Source organism: Phacochoerus africanus, chromosome 1, assembly GCF_016906955.1.
Source record: "Phacochoerus africanus isolate WHEZ1 chromosome 1, ROS_Pafr_v1, whole genome shotgun sequence".
NCBI lineage: Eukaryota > Metazoa > Chordata > Mammalia > Artiodactyla > Suidae > Phacochoerus > Phacochoerus africanus.
The window spans coordinates 13,931,993-13,956,925 of record NC_062544.1 but is presented as its reverse complement, the minus strand read 5'-3'; the positions used below and the strand labels follow the sequence as shown (position 1 = coordinate 13,956,925).

The window sequence follows — 24,933 nt, the reverse complement described above, 5'->3', positions numbered from 1 at the left end:
GGTGAAAGAACTCAATCATTTTCTCCCAAAATAGGAAATTAACAGAAAATGCCATAAATTGAAAAACAAAGGAACAGCCCCCCGAGCCCGTTAGTGGAAGTTCAGAGGTAAATACCAGAAGATACAGCCTGACGAGGTGAAAGATGTTTCCCATTTGGGGATTCAGGTGCAGGTTACTATTTTTGCCTTGTTTTTATTGTTGTCAAATGCCACACAGAATTATTTTTCTTAAATTTATTTTTACGATTTTTTGGACATGCCTGTGGCACGCAGAAGGTCTCGAGCCCGGGACTGAACCCATACCACAGCAGTGACAATGCTGAATTCGTAACAGCTAGACCACCAGGGAACTCATATATATATATATATATATATATATATATATATGTTTTACCAAGAAAATAAAAATAACAGGAGTCCCTGTTGTGGCTCAGCAGGTTAAGAAACCAACTAGTATCCATAAGGACGTGGGTTCAATCTCTGACCTCGCTCAGTGGGTTAAGGATCCAGCATTGCCACAGCTTGGTATAGGGTGACAGCTACAACTGTGATTCAATCCCTAGCCTGGGAACTTCCGTATGCCACAGGGGCAGCCCTAAAAAGAAAAAAAAATTACAAAGCCTCTCAATGTATAGGAAAGTAAGCCACTCATTATGAGTGAGGTTAGCAGTAAATATAGAGAAAATGTCCCTGGCGGATGAGTTTCAGAGGCTGCAGGAAGGTGAGGGTAGGAGTGGGGGAAAGAGAGGAGTAATTTCTAAACTAGCTACAGCGCAAAGGTATTACTTTCATTAAGGCAAGCAAGGCGTAAAACTGATTTCAAAGTTACATGTCCTCTCTACCTGTAAGCTTCATTTTATAGGCCTGAGAAGGACTTTCTCCTCCAGGGATGACTGGGAGACTGTCTTCTAGGCTGATTATTAGACAGGGAAGTACCAGGAGGTCAAGATCACTCAGCAGAGACGCATCTGTCACCTGCCTGAAGTGATCCCACTGAGCCTCAGTCCTTTAAAGTGCAGACCTGGGATCAGCTCAAGAGCAGCTCTCACCCCTAATAGGACTGTGACCCTTGACAGCCTTCATGGCTCATCTACAGCATCATCTCTGACAATTACTCTTTGATTCTCCACAATAACACTGGGATGGACGCTGTTAGACATTATCCGCTCCATCCTGCAAAGAACTGAGGCTCACAGAGATGAAGGGCCCAGAGCTAGCATCCAGGTCTCTGACTTCTAGGCTTCAGACAGTCATGAAAGAGGTAGCTGTCACTCACAACCCAGGATGAAAGGGCCCTCTCACCCATATAGACATACCTCTTAGTAATTAAACAAACAAAAACAAATCAGAAATTTATAAGGCAGGATGTAAGAATCCACTGTCTAGAAATGACTAGTGTTAAAGGTTTGGTATGTCTTCCATTTTGAGAAAACATACAAGAGTTATTAATTTTAGTAGAAGCGGAATTATTTTACATGCTACTCTTTAACTGTTTATTTTTTTTTAACTTATTATACTGTGCATATCTTCATGTCAGTACATCCTTTTGAGTGGCTGTGTGGTATTCAATGATATAGCTGTACCTTCATTGATTTTACCTGGTCCACCATGAAGAACATTTCGGTTGTTTCACGTATCTTCACATTATAAACAATATGGTAATAAATGTCTATGTACATACGCCTCAGCACATTTGGCTTATTTCCCTGAGATACACTTTCTAAAAGAACTTCAGGGCCAAAGGATATGCATGTTAAACCAGACTGCCCCCAAAGAAAGCTCATAAAAATGGAGAACGGCCAACGTATCTGAGAGGGTCTCCATCCCACTTTAACCAGCAAGAGACACCACCAGTCTTCGAGATCTTTACCATCCAGACTGGCCAACACTATCTCAGTGTCCATCTGTAGTTCTCTGACCACTCATCACTCTGGGCATTTTTCTCATCTCTTCTGGCCATGGGTTGTGTTCCTTCTGTTGTTCGTGGTAGAATAATGCTTTCTTGGGGATTTTTAAGGACAGAATGAGTTTCTCACCATTTCTGAATAATCCCTTGGGACAGAGATGAATTAGGGTGGGAGGAGGGGGCAGGGATGTGCACATACAGAAGGAGATGGGGGCTCCCTGGCCCCAGCAGCAGCCTGGGTTGGGGGGAAGGAGGCTTGGGGGAGCAGCACTCACCTCCACGAAGGCAAACTTCTCCTCGCTGGTGTAGTTGTAGCGCGTGGCTCTCTCATACTCCTCGGCCGTGCCTGGACAGTCCTTGTTGCAGAACTTGTCTGTGGGGTGAACCAGCTTCCAGGAGTACTGGGGAGAGAGGAGAGACCCAAACGTCCATCAGCGGGTGAACGGATCGACATACAGCTCAGGCTTAAAAGGGAATGAAGGGCTGACGTGTCCTGCAATGGAGGGACCCTGAAAACATGGTGTGCAAGAATTCAGACACAAACACCCACGTAGGCTGATTCTACTTAAAGGAAACATCCAAAGAGGGAAATCTACAAAGGCAGAAGGGGACTGCGTAGGGCTGCAGGGATGGGGAATAGGGGCTGGTTCTACCGGGTTTCTTTTCAAGGTGATGGAAATGTTCTACATTTGACAGCAGCTGCACAGCACTGGGCACATACAAGACACGAATGCATCTATGTTTGAAAGCACTGGGCATATATAAGACACGAATGCATCTTGAAATGAGTGAATGGTGGGGTGTGTGAAACATAGCTCAATAAAGGTGATGAAAAAAGAGTGCCAGGGAGAAGCGGGGCAGAGGGATTCCAAGTGAAGAGGGGTCAGGATGGAGGGGCCAGGAAGGGGCAGGCCCTCAGCCCTGGGACACCTACCACCTCCATGACGTGGGCGCTCCACTTGGACAAGAGCTGCAGGCCCCGCAGCGCCAGGTCAAAGAGCTCGCGGTACTCCTCATCCGACTTCTGGCTGTCCAGCCCGGAGCCCGTCACCACCTGTGGGACATTAGCCATTGCCGTCACCGCTGGACACATCTGGCACATTTATACCTTATTTCACTGCTTCCCTTGAGAACACTGCAAGGGCGGTGCTATTATTATACCCCTAGACCAACAAGCTGAGGCTCAAACAAGTGCCTTGCTGAAGGCCACTGGCTTGTAAATGACTGCAGGTTCAAATTCACGTAGTGTGATGCCAGGGCCCTATGCACCGTGATCCTGGTCTACTGCAGAGAAGTGGTTTTCAGGCTCTTTTGTCTGCAACTTACAGTAGGAAGCACATGCTCTGTACATACTCAGGAATACATACCTACGTGGAGAGGTATTCAATACAGACATGAAACAACACGTTTCATGAAGCAACTTTATTCTTAATACATGAGATTTCCTCCTATATTCTATTCCACTTCACACCAAAATGCTAATCAGAAACCACTTAAGTGATGTCAAACTCATTAATTAGAAATGACTCATTGACTGGAGTTCCCGATGTGGTGCAGTGGTTAACGAATCCGACTAGGAACCATGAGGTTGAGGGTTCCGTCCCTGGCCTCATTCAGTGGGTTGGGGATCCGGTGTTGCTGTAAGCTATGGTGTAGGTCGCAGACGCAGCTCGGATCTGGCGTTGCTGTCTCTGGTGTAGGCTGGCAGCTACAGCTCCAATTAGATCCCTAGCCTGGGAACCTCCATATGGCTTGGGTGCGGCCCTAGAAAAGACAAAAAAAGACAAAAAAAAAAAGAAATGACTCATTGACTGAAAAGCACTGGTGAAGACAAACATCTATTTGAATGTGTAATACTCCACAATGTATGCAAGTATGTATGGGTGTACATGAATGTCCATATGACTATGAGTGCATAAACACACACACATATATATGTACACACACAGATATACACACACACACACATATACATATAAAGTTGGTGCTCATTATTTGTGGATTCCATATCTGTGATTTTTGTCTATTCACAAGACTGTATCTGTCACCTCAAAATCAATCCTTGTAGTGCTTTCACAGTCATGTGCAGATGTGCACAAAGTGGCAAAAAAATTTCAGTCGTGTTCCTGGCTGAGGTTGAACAAGGCAACTCCCTGCCTTCATGTTTCAGCTCATACTGAAAACAAGTATCCCCTTCCCTGTCTATTTAGTGTCCCGTTTTCCACACTTCTGTGTTTTTTACTGGTGTTTTCACTACTTAAAATAGCCCTCAAGGAGTTCCCGTTGTGGATCAATGGTAATCAATCTGACTAGTAACCATGAGGATGCAGGTGTGATCCCTGGCCGTGCTCAGCGGGTTAAGGATCTGGCCTTGCCATGAGCTGTGGTGTAGGTTGAAGATGTGGCTCGGATCCTGAGTTGCTGTGGCTGTGGCATAGGCCAGCAGCTGCAGCTTCGATTAGACCCCTAGCCTGGGAAATTCCATACGCTGCAGGTACAGCCCTAAAAAGACAAAAAAAAAAAAAAATAGCCCCTAAGCACAGTGCTGAAGCTCTGCCTAGAGCTCTTAGGAGAAAGGAGGCTGTGATGGGCATCATAGAGAAAACATGTCTTTTAGATGAGCTTTGCTCCGCATGAATTACAGCGCCGTTGTCTGTCATTTAATGCTAATGAATCAACAATATATATCATGTAAGGCATCTTTAAACAGAAATGCATATAAAACAAAGTTACATGTTCAAAATTCACTAATGGAAATGTGACCACAGGCTCACAGGAACCTAACACTGTATTTTCTCGAGGAGCAATGGTTCAGTACTTGCTGACTCAGTGTTCGTAGTCACTTTATAGAATATAACTGCTATGAATAATGGTCTGTACATACGCATGGAAAAAGTGCATAATTTAAAAAATAGCTTTGAGGAGTTCCCGTTGTGGCTCAATGGTTAACAAACCTGAGGAGTATACATGTGGACTCAGGTTCTATCCCTAGCCTTGCTCAGTGGGTTCAGGATCTGGCATTGCCATGAGCTATGGTGTAGGTTGCAGACAGGGCTTGGATCCCAAGTCGCTGTCGCTGTGGTATAGGCTGGTGCTTAGGGCTCAGATTGGACCCCTAGCCTGCAAACCTCCATACGCCGCAGGTGCGGCCCTAAAAAGACAAAAAAATAGAAAAATAAAATAAAAATAAAAAATAGCTTTGAGCCAGACTCATTCATAAATCATACCAAAACTGGAGAGGGAATGAAGGCAGATCCAGCATTTAAATTATTTGCAGAGTTTATGTTCAGTCCTCTGGCACATATGGCTAAGGAAGCCAAAAGTTTGGGCTGGTCCATGTCCACCGGGAACCCTCCTAAGAAGGTGGGCCACTCACCTAATGACCACAGTGTCTGCACTTGCCCTCATTTCAAATACAATGCCCTTTTATCAAGGATGTTTCTCCAGATGGGGTTTTGGAAAGTGTAACTATGGCTGTCAGCCACATGGTGGAGCCAGTGAGCATATGTGGGGCAGTGCAGAGTTACACAGGAGCTCGGGGTGAAAAAAGGAATTCACATCAGAACTGTATTTAATAAACGAATGTAGACATTCTTTAGAAGCTCTTATATGGAAAGAGATCCAGAAGAATATATATAACTAAATGTTAATAATAGTTGGTTCTGGGTGGTAGAATTTTACATGATTGATTTCCCCCTCTTTTTGCCTATCTCTGTTTTTCCTGAGGTTTGCTCCTTGATCATGTTTGTTTATTAAAAAAAAAAAAAGAAAAAAGAAAGAAAAGAAAAGAAAAAAGGAAAAACTCTAGTGCCAGTAAAAATGTAATCCATGGTATCAGAGGAGATTTTTGTGACCTTCTTCTGTCGCTAATTGTACTTTCTGGCTTATGGCAATAATGACTTATCATTGTAGGTTTTTTTGTTTGTTTTGTTTTGTTTTTTGTCTTTTGAGGGCTGCACCATGGCATATGACGGTTTCCAGGCTAGGGGTCGAATCAGAGCTGTAGCCACTGGCCTATACCACAGCCACAGCACTGAAGGATCCAAGCCACGTCTGCGACCTAAGCCACTACAGCCACAACCTTGAGCCACTACAGCTCAAGGAAATGCCAGATCCTTAACCCAGTGAGCAAGGCCAGGGATCAAACCCACATCCTCATGGATACCAGTCAGGTTTGTTAACCACTGAGCCACGAGAGGAACTTGGTATCACTGTAGTTTTAAAATATTTCAACGGTAAATGTGATTTGGAATCACATACATATAAGGATCCACATGATTTAGTGCCGAGGGACGTGCGTAGTAAAACCTGGGTGTTCAGGGAGAGCTTCCAGAAGGCAACAGAAATCTAAAGGAATTTAAGAGCTACGTCACTGAATTAAAAATATTCAAATTAAATTTAGAGATATATTTCAATGGTGCCATGAGCATGATTTTTTTGGAACTTTGTTTCCCTTTCTACCCAGGGTGGAGATGGCTGAGATCACGTACACACTAACAATTCCTGGGCTGTTATGATCTGCTAGGCGTAACGCATTCTCCATGCATCATACTGTTTAATCCTCTCAATGAACCTTGCCAGATGCTATTACCTCCATTTTGCAGAGGAGGAAACCGGGGCTCAGAGATGCTAAATAACTTGTCAGCAGCAGAACCCAGACTCAAACCCAGGTCCGTTGGGCTCTAAAATCCATGCTCGTGGCCACTTTGCCCCCCTCACCTGCCGCCAGTGTGTGTTCCTTCACTCCTCCACTCTCCATGATCCTCATGTTCACTTGCTTCCTGGCTGGTCCCTACCCCTCCTCACCCTGGGCCCCCATGGACCTCCATCCCAGCAGCCAGAGGGAGCTCACCTCACTGTTGCTGTAGCGAGCGAGTTCCGAGATGAAGCGGATGTGGTCATCCCGGATCTGAACCATCTGCTCGCAGATATTGTACTGGGGGCTGATGCTGCTCTGGGTGCACGTCCACCTGGGCAGAAAATCACGGGGTTGGAGTGGGTCCTGGTCTTAGGCATCTGGGAGGAGCAGTCTCCTTCCATCACTAGTTGCTCCTGGTGCTCAGCCAATGTGGCCGGTTCCCTTGGGTGGTACCAAGAGGTGTCCCAGCCACCAGCAAGAGAGCCCATTAAATCCCGCCATGGGGACTGCAGGCTGACTGTAACAGCCTTTCCTCCTCCTGCTTGGGGATGGCCTCCTTTAAGATCCAATCCCAGGCTTTGCCAGATATCCAGTGTCCACAGTACTTACCAGTCATACGGGCAAGGAGGGCCTTGCAGCCTCTCTAGGGCTACAAAGGGCTGGAATCTGAGCAAAGACAAAGAAAGGGGGGCAACCTTCCAAACCTGCCTACGGGCCCTGATGGCACTACGTCCTACGATTGAAGCTAGCGTTGGAGGCGGCCTTGGGGCAGGGCCAGAGAAACTGAAGGAACCGTCCCTCTTTTTCAACAGGGAGCTGGCAACATGGAAACTCTCCATGGAGAGGGAAAACATATCATCCTGCCAGGCATTGCTCTCTCTCTCTTTCTAGCCCTCATCTCCTCCCGCTTCTTCCTTTCTTGCTCTTCAACTCTTCGCTCAACTAAAACATAGATCTTTGGGAAAACATCCTAAACTGGGGAGGAAATGAATGGGTAAGAATCTTCACTCTCCTTCCCCAAGAGAACAAAGACAACCCTGTTCACTCTCCCTTGCCATCCAGGGCCGGGTGACCCAGGGGACGGACTAAGCATGGGCACCAAAGAAGGCAGAGAAACATTTTAGAGAGAATGTACCCTTTCAAAAGGAGCTCCGAAAGGGCCCTTGAGAACATACTCAGAACAGTGGCAGACTTCCTCATGGAATGACTTTTGAATTCCTTGCATAAAGACGGGCACACTCAAACCCCTGGCCTCCATCTGGTCACATCACCACTCCCAACCAACCTCAGGTGGTTGGAAATTCACGCAGGGAAAAAGGAGGAAGTGAATTCCGCAGTCTGGACTCCATGCTTCTCCCAGAAAACCTCCTCACACACTAGCAGCCCGCGGAGTAGGAAGACACTGAACCAGCTTTCCCTGGCAGGACTCACCTGCTGTGGCTTAAAGCTGCTGGACTGTAGGACACTCCATTCACATAGTTTAAGGCCCAAACATGCTCACCCCTGTCTAAAGGATGGTCAATGGCCCCCTTAGTTTGGAAATGCAGGCAGAAACCTCTTTAGCAAGGCCAGAGATCAAAGGGACTCCAAGACTGCAGCCAGATGTCCCCCAACTTACATGAGGCACTGACTCCCCCGGATCTTAGCACAGGTCACCTAGAGTGGTGGTTTATTAAAGAACCCAAGGGGAGGCATCAACCCCCTTCACAGCTGAAACCGTCAGAACCATACCCTCCAGGGCATACTTACTGCATGGACACAAAACCTGAGGAGAGAACCAGGGTGATGAAGGTCAAGGCCATCTCACTCCGCCGGACCACTGAGGGCTGGCCATTCCTCTCCCCTCTCAGGGGAAGGAGGACTCCTGCTGTCCCACTGCGCCACCAAGACAGGGACAGAGAAGGGGCGTGGCTGTGCTTTGAGCCCTTTCGAACCCTGGCAGCAAAGGGTGGGTGCCAAAAGGCTCAGAGCACTGTCTGCTGCTCCCCTCTGCAGGCACCAGTGATCGGATGATTGGAATCCACCTGCCCAGGGCTCTGGGGAGGGGGGAGGGGCTGAAGTGGCCCCTCGGCCCCCTGCCCGGGCTGGGCGTCCTCGCGGGAGCCGAGAGACATTACGGCAGGCACTCACTTGGACTTGTTCTCTTCATAGTGAGCACTGGTCTTAATGTATCTGGCCAGCTCTATCTGCATGTCGCCGAAAAGGGGCACCACCTGCAGCTGCTGCAAAGGAAGCAGACACAGTGCATAAGACACCGGAGGGGCCGGGCAGCTGCCTTCCACCGAGGGAGACAGGCCTCCATGTGGGCCTCTGGGCCGACCCCCAGTTTCGGCTTCTGAGGATGCCACCCTGTGACCCTGGAACCACAAAGGGTTCCAGCCAGCACACTGGTCCTCTCCTGCCTCCAACTGTCCCAATGTTCCAGCAACTGAGCCCAGAGAGGCAAAGTTACTTGTTCAAGGTCGAGCAGCAGCAGAAAAGACAAAGGATGAGGACCAGATGGCCTGCCTCCCAAGGCACAGTGCTTTTCTGCTCTGTTTTTCCTCAGATTAGAGGATCCTTGCTGCTTCGAACTCTGGACTCGAAAGGAGTGCCTGGATGCCACAGGCCGGGTGTGGCCTTTCTGTGAAACCACAGTGTGAAGTACCCAAAACCTTTAGCACCTACCACCAGGGGGCAGAGGATGCCCATCCTAACACCAGGACTAATGGAGGGGAGGCTGGGGGTCACTGTCTGCTCCAGACATACTAGGCACTGTGCCAAGCCCCTCAAAACCAGAGGAGTTTTAGGGCCATGTAACTATTCTGTATGGTACCATAATGGTGGACATGTGCCATTACACGTTTGTCAAAAACTACGGAACACACAGTGCCAAGCGTTATCCCTATTGCAAACTATGGACTTCAGGTGGTAACGATGTGCCAACGCAGGTTCATGATGATAACCAACACGTCCCGCTGTCGGGGAGTTCTGATCAGGGGGGAGGTGGTGTATGACTGGGAATGGGGGGCATATGGGAATTCTCTGTTCATTCTGCTCAATTTTGCTGTGAACCTAAAGTGGCTCTAAAAATACTCCATTAAACAAAGCAGAGCCAGCATCTCAAGCCATATAAAACCTGGCTGAGGTCAGTACTGCTATCATTCCCATTTCACAGATGGAGAAACTGAAGCTTTGATGCTGAAGTGATTTTTTTTTTTTTTCTTCACAAAGTCAGATCAGCTAGACACTAAGGAGCCAGGATTATAACCCAGGGCTTTGACTCACCTATGTCATCTCATGAATTCTCAAGGGAACCCCACAAAGTAGATACTCTTAGCATTTCTATTTCTAGGGGCTGGGGAACTCAGTTTCAGTGAAGTTCTGTGACCTTCGGAAAGTCACCCAGCTATGAAGCGGCAGAGCGAGACTAAAACCCAGGCCTTCATGAGGTGAGGCTGTGGTCGTCCACTCCACCCCATCTCATTCGTGCGGACTTAAGGCAGATTCTGCCGATTCTCCTGAGATGAGCCTTTCTCTCCTTTCGGGTAGCACCAGAGAAAAGGGAACGTTCCAGCCCTGAAAAGATGCCAAGCGAAGCCACAGGACGCCTTCTGGTGACTAATTTCCCCCTTAACCTCCCATAGTCAGTGGGACCCAGGCCCGGCCACACCTTCAAGAGGTTCCACTTCTAACTTAAGCCTGGTTTTCCCGTGTCCTGACCTCAGAGGTTCCAATCCAGGCCTGAGGTGCCTGATGCTAGAATAAACTGACAGCACGGCATTCAATTCCAGGGGAGGAAATCCCTTTGTGAAAACCTCAAAGGCAAACCGCGAGGTCTCATGGTCAAAGATTTGGGGCCAGAAGATCAAATCTATGAGGCACAGGAAGGGTCTGAGTGCAGGCGGGATGCCGCTGAGGCATTCTGCCCAGAGGCAGGAGCCAGTGAGGTGGCCTCTTAGTGGGCCAGGAGAGGCTGTGAGCTTGCAAACGTGAGTCAATTTAAAATCCAGTCGTCAGTCCTGCTGCTTCTGTGAGCTCTGATTTGTACTGAAAATGAAAGCAGGCATGGCCTTCTGGGAGGCACCTCTTTTTTGAGATGGCGAGGGATTTCAGGAAAGGGAAAAAGCAGAATGTGGAAAGAATTGTAAGGCCTCCCAGTCGAATCCCAGCTGAATCTGAGACAGGCGTATGCCTTCCTCTCAGGGGCTTTAGACAATTCGGATTCCTCTACTCAGGGCAGATGAGGTCCTGTCATTCTCTTCTTCTTCTCCTCCTGGGGTCTTCCCAGCTACAGTTCACCCATCAGGCCCCATTGCTTGCCAGTTAATTTCATTCCTTTCCCCAAGAGACCACCCCTTGGCCCCCTACCCAGCCCCCTGCCCAGCCCCTGCTCCAGCCCCAGCGCTGACCTTAAAGAATTTATCAATTTTGCTGAGGTTGATTCTCTTCTTGGCATCCAGTTTGTAAATGTTACTGACATTTCCATCCATCAGGTAGAGGCCAAAACCCATTACCTAGAGTGAGAAGAGGCAGGGCCAGAAGCCAGTCATAGCCATTGGAAATGTTTCAAAAAGCCAAAAAAAGCAGATCTATGCATGTCTACACACACACACACACACCTGTCTCCACCCCCCCACCCCCCGCCTCCATGGTTGACATTCTATTATGCAAACCCAAGTGTCTTCAGAAAAAAATTAAAGGATACTTAGGTCTAATTTAAACCAGAAACTTGATTTCTGTGAAGAAATGCTGAGGACTCTTTAATATATTATTATGGCAGGCACTTTTTGAGTCCTTTTCGTGGTCTAGGGTCTGTGCTTAGGGATTGAACAGGCATAATTCTTATTTCTCACAACAATCTCATGAGTCAATTGTACACAATAACCTTATTCTACAGATGAGGGACTGGAGACCCAGAGAGGTTAGCCAAATTGCCAAGGTCACACAGCAAGCTGCAGAGATAGGATCTGAACGGGGACGTGATGACAATATTTATGCACTTAGAGCCTTCTGGAGAGGAAGGACTGAGTGGTGCTGATGTTGCTTTCCTGGGCCCTCGCCCATCACAGACCCTGAAAACACTCGCTAGATGGTAAATGAGCATGAAACTACTCATCCTTTCCCCCAGAGAAACTACAACAAAGATTCCTAAGGCATCTCGATGGTGACTTCATTAACAAAAGGAACACATTTCATCCAACAATGCCCTATAAATAGGCTGATTCTTAATAGTCTAGCCTATATAATAGCTTCCTGAAAGCTGGCTTATTTTGCTCCTTTTGTCAAATGTACAGCATGCCCGAGGAGGTCTGAACAGCCAGGATGAAAGCAGCTTCCCTCCGCTCCCAGTTGCTATGTGACCAGGGATAAGGCATGTCTGGCACCTAAGAGAGTGGACCATAAGTACTTGCATTGCATGGCTGTGCAGGGTGTGCCCCAGACTTTTCCATTTAAGGTGAAGGGCGCCCCCTGGTGGCTGCTGAGTTCACTGCCTAGAGATTGCAACCGCAAAATGGTGCAGGAGACCAGGTTGAGGAGGCAGAGAATTGAGAGGGAAGAAGGTTGGGAAGCAAAGACATGGGAGGATTAAAAGCATGCAGGAGAAAAGAAGGGCTTTAGAGTTTTATGGCAGCATCTAAGAATGCTTGGTGGGCTGGCATGCAGCAAGCTAGTTTGTGGAAGCAGCAATTCTAGGCAGAGTTATGGTAACTGCCCAGGCAAAGCACTGGGGGTGATAGAGGCCTCTGGGTGACTTCTCTGGATTTCTGGTTGTGCAGAGGGAGCCAGAGTGAACAAGTCACCAGGCCATTCTGTCCTGAAAGCTTCTTCAAGATATGATGGAAACGTAAAGAAGGGAACACCAACAGGACCGGTATTCTTGGAATTGCAAGAGGCGACATAGAAGAGGGGAAAAAGTCAAATCACCAGGGGAACTTTGAAAGGCGAGGTTCTGGGGAAGAGAGAATCAAAAGGGGCTATGCAGTGTGTCTAAAGAACATGGAGAAGCTATTCATTTCAGTGTTACTGCTGTTAGAGAGCAATTAGAAATAACCTAGGCAGCTAATGATAGAATAATGGCAAAAGAAATGAAAGCTCATCCATAAGATGTTATTTAACGGCTGCATAATAGTCCAAATGCATTTAATGAAATGGGATACAATTACAGACATAACATATATATATATATATATATATGGCATATGTTGAAAATACATCAGCACAGAAAACAGAAAAGGACAAACATCAAAATGCTAAAAGTGTCACCTCTGGATGGAAACACTATGAGAGGTTCAGTTTTTTTGTGCTTTCCTATGTGGTCCAGATTTTCTACAATAATAAATATTACTTGGAAATCTGAAAATGAAACTTGTAAACTGACAAAACAAAGGTGATCATTTTCACAAAATATAGCAGAAGCTTGAAGACTCTGCCTTCCCTTTGAGGTGGCAATTTTTCCTGCAGGATGTCTGACTTCACAAGAGTATGGACACACACAAAGGTTGCTCTGTGAGAGTACCCATGCAGTTTAGCGAGCACACATCCAACGACAGGGGATTGGTTAAATAACAACGTCTCCATACAATGAAATACCCAGCAGCCATTAAAAATCATACTGTAGAAACAGCCTTAATGATGTCTGGAAAGGTACATAGTCATTGTAAGGGAAAAAAAAAAAACAGGTTACAAAGCACTATGTACAGTAAGAGCTAGATCAATACTTAAGCAAGAAGAAATAGCTTCACAAAATGATTTTAGGGAATTCCCATTGTGGCTCAGCAGGTTAAGAACCCGACATAGTGTCCCGGGAGAATGGGGTTCGATCCCTGGCCTCGCTCACTGGGTTAAGGATCCGGCATTGCCATGATTGGGATCTGGCGTTGCTGTGGCTGTGGTGTAGCCCTGCAGCTACGGCTCCGATTTGACCCCAAGCCTGGGAACTTCCATATGCCACGGGGTGGTGGTCGGGGGCATTACATAAAAAAGTTTTTAAATAAGGAGGTGAGAGGGCAAGCCCACAGCCTGGAGTGCATGATGGAGGGAGCTGTACCTTGAGGAGCATGTGCTTCTCACTGGGGGTCAGATACATCTTGTTCTCATAGTAATCCACGCAGATGTTGACGATGTCGGCCAGCAGCTCCTCATAGCCCGGGATCACTTCTAGTTGCTGATGGAGACACTAAACAGCAGCGCCCCCTCTGGTCATCCCCTGTCCTTTATCCTCCTCACACACACCTCCCAGGAGCACCCCCCAACACACACACTGTGGAGGGGACTCGAGACTCTCCTCAACGTCGCCACGATGGATGCTTGGTCAGGGCTCCTGCACATCGACTATGACAGGGAACTGCCCCCACCCCTCGCCCCTGGGGCCCCCCACTGTATTTCCTGGCAGTTCTGATGATTAGAAAGTGCTTTCTTAGGCTGAGCTGAAAAGCAGTTTGGCTTTACAGCAGTCATCTCAGCTTAGTTCTGAGGGTGTGGCCTGAGCCAGGACCTCTCCTTGGATGTGGCAGGAAGACCCAGCCCAGTGGAGGAGAGCTGGCCCAGCAAATGTCTGCCTCCCGACAGGACACAGCAGCACAAAAACATTTCCCATGAGAGAACATCTGAGGTCTCCACTCCAGGCCCCCTGTTCTCCCCTGGGCCCCTGTGGGGTGTATGTGGGCTCAGGCATGGGGCTGAGTCCCCGGGAAAGAAACCTGATGCATCAACACTGAGCAGCCACCTCCAGATAATAGAGAGCAGGGAGGGCCCAGCAAAGCCAGCAGCAATCCTGAGAGATTTGAGCCTGGAAACCCTTCAAAGGTGGAAGCCACCCCTCAAGTTCTGGCCTGGGGACTGCTGGCATTCTTCTTGGTGCTTGTTTAGGGTGAGTTGACAGATGCACAAGACATGTTTTGTTAAGTCAGCAGAGCCTGAGAGCCACAGCCGAGTGGAAACACCCCAGCAAAGCAGTGGCAGGAACTATAACTACATCTTCGTATGTCCTTGACACCTGTCGGGCTCTACACGCTAAGGGCTTTTTATACAGTATCTTATTGATCCTCACCACAGTCCTATGAGTGGATTCTTCTAAGAGAAGCAAAATAACAACCCCATTTTACAGATGAGGAAACTGAGGCTTGGACCTTGCCCAAGACCTCACAGTGGGTAAGTGGAGGGCCCAAGATGAGGTCAAACTCCAGAACCCAAGCTCTCAGTCTACACCGATGCAGGGGCAGAATGCTGGCTAGAAGGTTTTCAGAGAACAAACTCAGGAGAGGGTGAAAGGGTGTCTGTGATTGGGAGGGAAGGCAAGCTTGGAGCGTGAGTAGGGCAGTGGGGATGGAAGATCTGGACAAGACTCCTCATGCCCCCACCCCAATCTCCTGGCCCTGGCACGGGTCCTGGGAAGCCGGGCCAGGACTAACACAGCAGGTGGGGTTGGGGGGTGCTTGCCATCACCTGGGTGATCCTGTTGTGGTTGGCCAGGAACATGGACAGGTTCTGCGACTCCTGGATAGACTGGGGGTCTGCCATCTTCCTCAGGAACTGTGCCGCCCTGGGACACGGGGTTGCAGAGAAGACAGGTCAAGCATGGCAGCCTAAACCAGGCCTCATGAGCTCCCATTCCCATCTAACCCAGATCACACTGTCCCCAAGGTTAAGGAGCTCCAAATGTCACAAGTGACTCAAACCTCAAAGGAACACATGTTTGGGAGTTATTTCATTTGGAGCTGTTTATACCTTTGCAATAAGGGTACCTAAAACCAGGAGGCAAGAATGCACTGAAGCTCAAACGAGAAAAGTTTAAGGGCAGCTTGCCTCCCATCCACAGCCCGAAGTGGTGGGACAGAGTGAAACGGGCAGCCCTGTGCCTTACAGGGACCTGCACAGTGAGTCACGGAGAAGAATCATGGACAGGATGCTTTGTTTTTGTTGTGCATTATGCTGTTTACAGGAAAACCTCAGCATCTGTACAGAGCAAGATACTGTACAGAAAGCAAAGTCTGTTTAACCTGATGGGCTGGCAGGTGGAGGGGGGATGGGTGCGAGGAACACAGACTTCAAGGGAGAAAACCACAGCACTGGGTCTTCTCCAGCCTGACCTGGAGGTGGAGGTGGGACAGCCTGTGTCACGAAAGACTGAGGAACACAGAGGAGGCACCCGCCTTTCCCGGGACTCTGGCTGGTCCACAGACTACGTCAGCTGTGCCCATGATGGAAGGAACTGACCAAAGCTGGGGAGATTTGGGGGTGAGATACTGCAAGATGAACTGTCCATGAAATCTTTGTGAAATTTTCCATTCCTGAGTCAGGCTTGAATGGGGCTCTGTCTTCTGGGTCTTCCCAGGTTTCAATTCATTCAGAAGGATAAAAGGATGAGGGTTTGTCTTTGTTTGGTTTCTCCGGTTACCTTGGAGCCCCAGAAGGATGTGGCTGAAGGAGAAGGGGCCCCTTTACCAAAGAACAGAAATTCCTTCCCAAGAGACGTATTCAGACACCTTGGAGCTCTTCTGAGCCTCCACCAGCACAGAGAATACTTGTTGCTTTTGCTGCCCTGCCCCGCTTGTGAGTGGCTGTGTCCCAACATCTGGAGAGGAACGGCCCCTCCCCCACTCTCAGCCTTCCTCTTCCCTGTGAGCTGACAATGACCCCCAAAATGACTCTAAGGGCGAGCACTTCTCTCATCGGGGCACCCCCCACCCCCCAACAACACACACAGTGACTGCTAGAGGGATTAGCACACCACCCAAGCCAGAGCAACGACAACCCGCCTTGGGACTTTTGTAAAAGTATTTGCAAGGAAGAGCACTCTTTCCTTCAAGTAGTGGGGTCACCATGCTGGCTGGAGGGACACTTCCAGCTGCTGGGGGCCACACGGGCATGAGCCTGCCTGGGAATGAAGCCAATACTAAGGAAAGTAGAGCTGAGAGGGAGACCAGAGCAACATCACCTGAGTACCTGGATCGGGTACACCAATTCTTTTGTGCTCTGGGAGTCAATCCAGCTTCTTCTTTTACATAAGTGGTTTGAACTGGCTTTCTGGTTCTTGCAGAGAATGACTACTAGTGGTCTCAGATTGCACGGGATACAGAAAATGGTGCTGTCCCACAGTGGAGGCAAATGAGGATTTGACTGCACCTTGAGAGAGAAAACCCTGCAAAGAACCAGTTCTCCAAGGTCAGCTTTGCCTCTTATCCCTTAAACCACAAAAACGGAGACAGGCCGAACCCTGCTGTGTCTGCGCACTGGGTGGCTAGTTTGGTTGCCAGGAGGAGGCTGTAACAAGGGCTCCATCCTCTTCCTCCCAATGGCCAGCTGCCCAGGAAGAGGGGGTGGGAGAGGGGGCCCTGACCTCTTGTAGGCAGAGTGGTCGTTCTTGACGCTGCACTTCATATTCTTCAGTTCGTCCAGGACGGCAAACATGTTGATGAACTTGCCCAGGGTCAGGAGGTAGGCCTCGGAGACAAAGTCCTTCCTCCGCTCGGCATGGCACAGCCGCTTCACCTCACTGCAGAACCGCTCGATGGCCTTGCGCTGCAGGAAGGGGGCAGTGGGTCAGGACGGGGCTGTCAAGGCTCCCAGGGCCCCAGTCAGAGCCCAGACATTTAGAGAATGGCAAATCTGCCCATAGGTCTTTCTCACTCAGAGGAGCCCCGAGATCGTAAACTGATTTCTAGAGGGGAGCCCTGAACCTGCTCCCAAGGGTGTCAAACCAATCAACTCATTGACCAGGCCCTTGCTGAGAAATGTCTTACCCATTTTTGTATCCCAGCACCTAGGAGAGTGCTGGCTCCATACAATAAGGGGGTAGAGATGGAGGGTGAGAGAGATGCTCAGAGAAAGAGGTTCATTCATCCAATAAATGGTGTTTATTGGGCATCTGCTATGTGCCAGGTACCATTCTTGGCCCTGGCATGAAGCACATAACAAAACAAAAAAAATAATCTCCTCCCCAAGGACCTTATATTCTAGTGATGGATGACAGGAAACAGAATAAATTCTCTCTATCAGAGTTCCCATCGTGACACAGTGGAAACGAATTCAACTAGGAACCATGAGGTTGTGGGTTCAATCACTGGCCTCACTCAGTGGGTTAAGGCCCTGGGGTTGCTGTGAGCTGTGGTGTAGGTTGCAGACATGGCTCAGATCTGGTGTTGCTGTGGCTGTGGTGTAGGCCGGCAGCAATAGCTCCAATTAGACCCCTAGCCTGGGAACCTCCATATGCTGCGACTACGGCCCTAGAATGTCTTGTGCTATGGAGAAAAATTAAGCAAGGAAAGGAAATAGGCCTCCTAAGACCAGATCCAGCCACACTTTCTCCTTCCAGAGTCTAAGTCCAACAAAACGTTGGGGATGATGAAAATGTTCCGGGTCTGCACTGCCCAAGGCAACAGCCACTCATCACAGGTGGGTCCCGAGCACTTGAGATGGCAAGTGCAACAGAGAAGCTGCGTTTCTACTTTAATTTTCATTCATGTAGATAGTCACGAATGGCTACTGCTTAGCAAAGTGCTCGATTATTCCAGCTCCTCCCTTCTCTAAATGCCTCTTGTCTGGAGGCCCTCAGTTTACCGAGCTTCAGGGTAGTTTTTCTCTCTTGGACTTGCCTTCCCAAGACTTTAGCTCCCCGAAGGCAAGTCCACGATGCTAATCATAGCAGCTGAGATTCCTTAAGCCTGCTCTGGAGTGAGGGCCTCTCGACACACAGACCTTATTTAGCTTCATGGAAAACTTCGAAATAGGCATTCCTTCCAAGGTGAGAAAACTGAAGGTGTCAGAGGACTTAAAACACTTACAGGGCACAGTCAGCATGGGGAGAACCTGCACCTTCCCCAGATGTTCCCAGCTCCCCCACCCGGGGGCCAGTGCAGAGCCAGGCACAGGGCAGACTCTGGGCCATGCCTTGCAAGACTCCTCACAAGGCTCATAACCACACGTGGGACACGAGGAGGGCACAGGGTGTGCGGCAGGACTCCCACCGGAGTACAGAGTGGCACCTTAAGTGCTCAGCCTGCGTTCCTGAGCTGCTTCCAACAGAACCATAAGAACCAGCTTGCCCTCTTACCTCTCATCCACGGGAACCTTTGGCCGTCTTTTTCCTTTTCCTCCTTTAAAAGACCACTCTTCTGGGCCTCTCAATGGGACCCCCTGCTGCCACTCCACCCGCCTCCCCTCCCCCCCCAACAGCACATGTTGCTCCAACACCTCATTCAGATCATGTCACTGGAAACCTCCAGTGGCTTCCCGCAGTGCTTGAATAAAACGCATGGATTCTTTTCATGGCCTACAGTGTCCGATGTGATATGAATGGGTCCTTGCTACTCCTCCAGCCTCACCTTTCCCCACTCATTATTCTCATGCTGCAGCCTCCCCAGCTTCGTTCCATTTCTTAAACGTCATGCTCCTTGAGGCTGCCGGGCCTCTGCCCCTGCAGTTCCTTCTGCCCAAGACCCTCTGCCTCTGGCACATCACAGGCCAGCCTCTTTCACATTATTCAGATCTCAGTTCAAATGTCACCTCCCTGCAGGCCATCCCTAAAGCTGCATGCAGGATGCAGACACACTCCCCATGTCAGAATGTTTTTTTTTGCTTTTTTTTTTTTGTCTTTTTAGGGCCACACCTGTGGCGTATGGAAGTTCTCAGGCTAGGGGTCAAATCAGAGCTGCAGCTGCCAGCCTATGCCACAGCCACATCAACACCAGACCCGAGCCGTGTCTGCAACCTACACCACAGCTCACAGCAACACCAGATCCTTAACTCACTGAGCCAGGCCAGAGATTGAACCTGCATTCTCATAGATACTGGTCAGGTTCGTTACCACTGAACCACAATGGGAACTCCACCAGAATGTTTTAAAATTTCATGTTATTCACGGCACTTACTCTGCCATGTGTTGGTTATTGTCAGTCCCTCCTCCCACCCCAGATATACTGGTTGGCTCACTAGGATGTGAATTATATCAGGGGAGGGGGCTGGACAGTCTTGGTTACCCAGAGGAGGGTCAGGGGCACTCAGAAAGCATTTGATAAATAAATAACATGGCACAAAATTCCAGGCCCCAGTGTCTGAAAGTGTGGGGGTCTTTTCAGGTCTCCTGGTTCAGCTCAGCCACCCTCCCCACCCCCCTCACCTGGAAGTACATGAACTTCATGAGTTTGGTGACCTCTGGCTCCAGCACCTCCACCGTCTTCTCATAGATCTCCACTCGGTTGGGCTGCTCGTTGCATTTCACCTGTGGGGAGGGGGTTTCACACACCCTGGTTTGCTCTGGCGGTTCTGGCTCACGCCTGCTGTCTTATTAACAGGGCCCTTTTCACTCTTGAATGCACTTCATTTAGGATGATAAATGATACAGTTACCCAGTGAGAGGAGGCTGGGGCAGCTCTGACTGCTCCCCAGACACTGGCTGTGGGGAAGAAACCAGCTGGTCCCCAGAATGCAGCCCTCCTGCCCTTCAATCTGACCATGCGTGGTACACACATTTATGGTGATCTGCACAGGCTCCCTCCTTCCACCTTTTCCCCACTCCCACCCGGGGGCCTCCACCAGATTCTAAGCAAAGAAAAATGTTCTGTCCACGGCTCTGAAGGCACTTGGGGTAAAGCCCCTTGGCTGTACTCAGGCCCATCAAGAAGCCCATCTTCTCTGCCCAGTGGTTTTTAGCACATCTGGACTGCACGGCAGGTGTGTTCTCCGCATGAACACCCAAGGTCATGGCCACTGAAGAGTGAGGAAAGGGCCATAAGCCAAGGACACTCCTCACACTGTTGTTCAGAAATTTCTATGATGGTAGCGCTAAGCTCAACCTCCAGCGGTCATTGATGAAATGGGGATAAACTATGAAGCAGTCGTACACTACCAATGTGTAACTGTTAGGGGGATGAACCAGATCGGGGACCCGACGTGGAAAGATTGCTACCATAAACTGACGTGTGAGAACAGCTGCAGGACAGGAAGGGTAATTTAATCCCGTTTTTTGCTCAACGAAACACAAAACTGTGTGTGAGTTTGTGTGTCCGTATATAATATAGGCAGAGAGCATCTGAAAGGGCATGAACCAAACTATTTATAAGTAGTTTCCTCTGGGGTTAGGACTGGGAGCAGGGCAGAGGAATAGTTTCTGTGTACACACCTGAGGCTTGTTGATTTCGTTACAGTGGGACCCACAATTAATACGATATGGTAAAAATAATATCTGTATGTGTCAACATGGAAAAATCAGCAGTAGAAAACAAAGAATAAAAAAGCAAGTGGCAGAGGCATGTAAATAATAAATGATATACTTCTGTAAATGATAATAATTTACAAAATAATAATCATAGGACAATATTCATAATGTCTGAGGAAAGAGATCCAGATGAACATGCAGCCAAGTGTCTGTAGTGATTATGCTCCAGTGGGAGGTGGGTTTGGCAGGGGCCGGGCGGGGGGAGGTGGGATGTCTCGCTTTTTACTTTATATCTTTCTGTTTCCAAAATAAAATACCTTTATATCTTTCTGCTTTCAGAATAAAATAATACTGAGCAAATTCTTTCTACGTTGGCGTCAGCTTTACGGGAAGCGCTCTGAATGTGTCCTGCGCGCCCCTGGGGATAAGAGGCCCTCCGAAGGTCCTTGATGCCTGGAGCTCAGTGATAGGGATGGGGGAGGGGCGGAGGGTGATGCCACCCCCTAGAGGGGCAGGAAAGCCACCTGGCCAGGACTGACTCACCTGAGGGATGGCCCGGGAACAGCTGCGCCAGGTGTACAGCATGACCGCATACTCGTGACCTTCCTCCAGCATTTCATTCTGAAAAGCAAAATACGCTCAGCAAGGAGAAACTACTCTGATGCCACAGGACTTTTCAACAGCCATCCCTCGGCCCCCAAATGCTCACCACTCAGAGTGTGGTGGGTGGACCAGCAGTGTTGGCATCACCCGGGATGGGGTGGGTTGAGGAAGGGGCAGGGGTGGTGCTTAGTAGGAATGCCGAGTCTCGGGCCCTCCCTGGGCCTATGGAAACTGAATCAGCATTTCAATAAAATTCCCAGATGACTCACACTCCAGGTGTAAAATAAGTTTGAGAAGCACTGGCCTAAATTCTCCTTATCCAAGGGCTCTACAAACAGGACGTATTTTTAAAGACAGATGGCCACCTTAGAAAGGAGGAGGCGGATCCACTAGTTCCAAGAGCAAAGTTGTCCCAGATAAACAGTCAGTAAGAAAACAAGCAAGTGGCAAAACACAATGAATAGAAGATAGGTCTTTAAAAAGCCCACAGTAAGAATTACGAAAGTATACTATTGTGTATGGCAAATATTTTGGTGGAACACACACCAAAAGTATGAATAGCAAGCTCTCTGTGGGCTGGATAGACAGGCACTTTCCCTTTTCATATCTATAATGTACTATACCCTAATGTTTGCGCTTTTTTTGTTTTTTAAATTTTTTATTACAGTTGATTTATAACGATTCTGTCAATTTCTGCTCTATAGCAAAGTGGCCCATTTATACATTTATATATACATTCTTTTTTTCACATCCTCCTCCATTATATTCCATCACAAGTGACTCGATATAGTTCCCTGTGCTATGCAGCAGGTCTCATTGCTTATTCACTTCAAATGCAATATTTTGCATCTGCTAACCCCAAACTTCCAGTCCCTCCCACGCTCTCCTCCTCCTTCTGAAACAGTCGGTAAGAAAATAAACAAGTGCCAAAACAGCATGAATAGGAGATAGGCTTAAAAAAAAAACAGAATAATAATTACAAAAGTATATTATTGTACATGGCAAATATTTTGGTGGAATACACACCAAAATTATGAATACTAAGCTCTCTGTGGGGCTGGATAAACAAGGCTTTCACTTTTCATATCTATAATGTACTATACTGTAATGTTTGCACTTTTGTAAGAGCTCATGTTACGATTTCATAAGCAGGACGATGATTAAGATCCATTAAAAATAATACAGAGCAGATGGCAAAACTAAAAACAGCATGACAGATGAATCTGATGACTTGCCTCACTGAGTAAGTGCTTTAGTGGAAGGAGCCCTAAACTCAGAGTCCTAATGTCTGGCCTGAAGTCCCAGCTTCCTCACTTTTTAGCTCTCTAGTCTTCAGGAAATCACTTAACCTAAAATTCTCCATTCAGTCACCTGTTTAAGGACCATGATAACAGCAACCTCAGAGACGTTTATGAGGATTAAATAGAATACACACACACACATAGACACACACACACAAAGCCTAGGTAATCTATAAAGGGAGTAAAGAGAATTACTAAGGTGAAAGATAGACTGGCAGTTTCTCAAAAAGTTAGAGCTACCATATGACCCAGCAAGTCCACTCTGAGTATATAACCAAGAGAAGTGAAAACACATGTCCACAGAGAAACTTCCACACTTGTTCATAGCAGAATTAGTCTAATAGTCAAAAAGTGGAAAGGACCCCACTGTCCATCAATGGATGAATGGATAACAAAATGTGGAATAGCCAAGCAATGGAATAGAACTCATCTGCAACAAGGAATGAAGTACCAATCCCTACTACAACAGGGACGAACTTTGAAAACATTACGTTGAGTGAGAGGGGCTGAACACAAAGGCCACAGGCTATAAAATTCCATTGAGATGAAAGGTTCTAAACAGACAAATCCAAAGAAATAGAAGGTAGATGAGTGGTTGGGGGAAAGTAGAATTGGGAGGGGCTGCTAATGGGTTTGGAATTTCTTTTGGTGATGATGGAAATTAGATTGTGGTGATGGTTGTATAACATTGGGAATATTCTACACAAACACTAAATGGTATACTTGAAATGGTAAATTCTATGTTGAATGAAGCACATCTCAAAAAATACAATAAAAAGAGTATTACCAGATCATTTCTTTTGTGTATGGATACAAAAATGAACCTTGGTGTTCCCGTCGTGGCGCAGTGGTTAACGAATCCGACTAGGAACCATGAGGCTGCGGGTTCAATCCCTGCCCTTGCTCAGTGGGTTAAGGATCTGGCATTGCCGTGAGCTGTGGTGCAGGTTGCAGATGCGGCCTGGATCCCGAGTTGCTGTGGCTGTGGCATAAGCTGGAAGCAAAAGCTCCGATTAGACCCCTAGCCTGGGAACCTCCACATGCCACAGGAGTGGCCCTAGAAAAGGCAAAAAGACCAAAAATTTAAAAAATTAAAAAAAAAACCAAAAATGAACCTTAACTGGTTTACTTTTTAGTCCACCTCTCATATCTATTTCAAAATATGTTCCTACCACAAGATGAGTTTTAATTAGGAGTTTATTACTTTTTTATCTTTGTTTTCAACAGCCAATGTCACTGATGAGTCACACTTTCAATTCTTAATTTAGAGAACCTTTAAAATCAGGAACATGTTCTCCTTGAGGCTAGAGAGAACCTGTAGGTGTCCTGCTGCTGTTGCTGCAGAACAAGTGTCAGAAAAGGGTGACAGTAGCTAATGGAGAGAACACTTGCCTACTTCTCAGCATCCGGCCACCCACCGGCAGGTGTGATTATTCCGACCAATTCATCCAGTGAACCCTCCCCTGAGCACTCATGGATCCCAGGCTCTGTGCTCTGTGCTGGGGCACAGGCCACTGAACAAGGATGACGGGGACTCTGCCCTGTGGACAGTTCGGCTGACCATCAGTCAGATTTGTTACATAATTATGCCTGGAATACAGAGGTCAGGGTGGTGTGGTGAGATGAGCCCTGGGCTCAGCAGACTTGAGTTCTGGTCCTGGTTCTTTGTGGATCTACCTTTTATCTGAAAAATATCACGATTTTCTTGTTTGGAGGCCAAGAGTTGGCCTAAATCACTGGCTTTCAGCCTTGGCTGCCCATGAGTCATCTGGGGAACTTTGAGAATGCCTGATGCCCAGGCCATGCTCCACTGGAATAAAATCATTATCTCGGGGGGTGGGGGGGCAGGCATCAATGATTTTTAATACTTTCCAGGTGATTCCAGTCCAGGTTGCCAGCTGCAGGGCTAAGGACCTCTCAGGTCCTTTACATCTGAAGACTTTCTAAGTCCATGACATAAACCCAATGTGAGTTCGGTTCCTATTTCATATAGTGACAAACTGACCTCTCACTGCTTACTCTGGACACTCAGCCCCATCTCACCCCCCAGGAAAGAACTCTTGCTGTTCCTCAGAGGTGATCATTGGCATGGTTTGCACACTTTCTCCTCCTCCTCCTCTCTCTGGCTATCCTGCCCTTTGAGAGACTGACCTCGTCCCCAGGGTAGGCAGGAGAAGTTCAAGAAGAGGAGCATCTAATGAAGCCACTTACTTGCTGTTGCTAAGCTACCTTAGAGAAAGGTGCAGGGTGGAAGTTGTTGAGGAAATGATGTTTTGGCATCATCCATGAATATCAACAGTTCACCCTATTTTGACCCTCTCTAAAGCCATATCAACACTATCTCTCT

At 48.0% G+C, this 24,933-nt stretch overlaps 1 protein-coding gene across 7 annotated transcripts in view; it reads right to left on the bottom strand.

Annotated features, from left to right (window-relative positions):
- The window catches only part of CYFIP2 (cytoplasmic FMR1 interacting protein 2), a 167,136-nt gene that overhangs the window by 116,491 nt on the left and 25,712 nt on the right, over positions 1-24,933 (bottom strand). For 4 of the 7 annotated variants that reach the window (XM_047776763.1, XM_047776484.1, XM_047776932.1 and 1 more), the window contains 11 exons: positions 21,226-21,303; positions 19,645-19,746; positions 16,867-17,048; positions 14,973-15,069; positions 13,576-13,704; positions 10,937-11,041; positions 8,676-8,767; positions 7,155-7,211; positions 6,759-6,876; positions 2,841-2,960; positions 2,182-2,307 (listed from right to left, as the gene is read on the bottom strand). In XM_047776763.1, coding sequence (XP_047632719.1) covers positions 2,182-2,307; positions 2,841-2,960; positions 6,759-6,876; positions 7,155-7,211; positions 8,676-8,767; positions 10,937-11,041; positions 13,576-13,704; positions 14,973-15,069; positions 16,867-17,048; positions 19,645-19,746; positions 21,226-21,303 — 1,206 coding nt within the window. Of the gene's footprint in view, positions 1-2,181; positions 2,308-2,840; positions 2,961-6,758; positions 6,877-7,154; positions 7,212-8,675; positions 8,768-10,936; positions 11,042-13,575; positions 13,705-14,972; positions 15,070-16,866; positions 17,049-19,644; positions 19,747-21,225; positions 21,304-24,933 lie in introns of those variants that run through there. The other 3 variants (XM_047776576.1, XM_047776672.1, XM_047777013.1) reach the window with 3 other exon arrangements.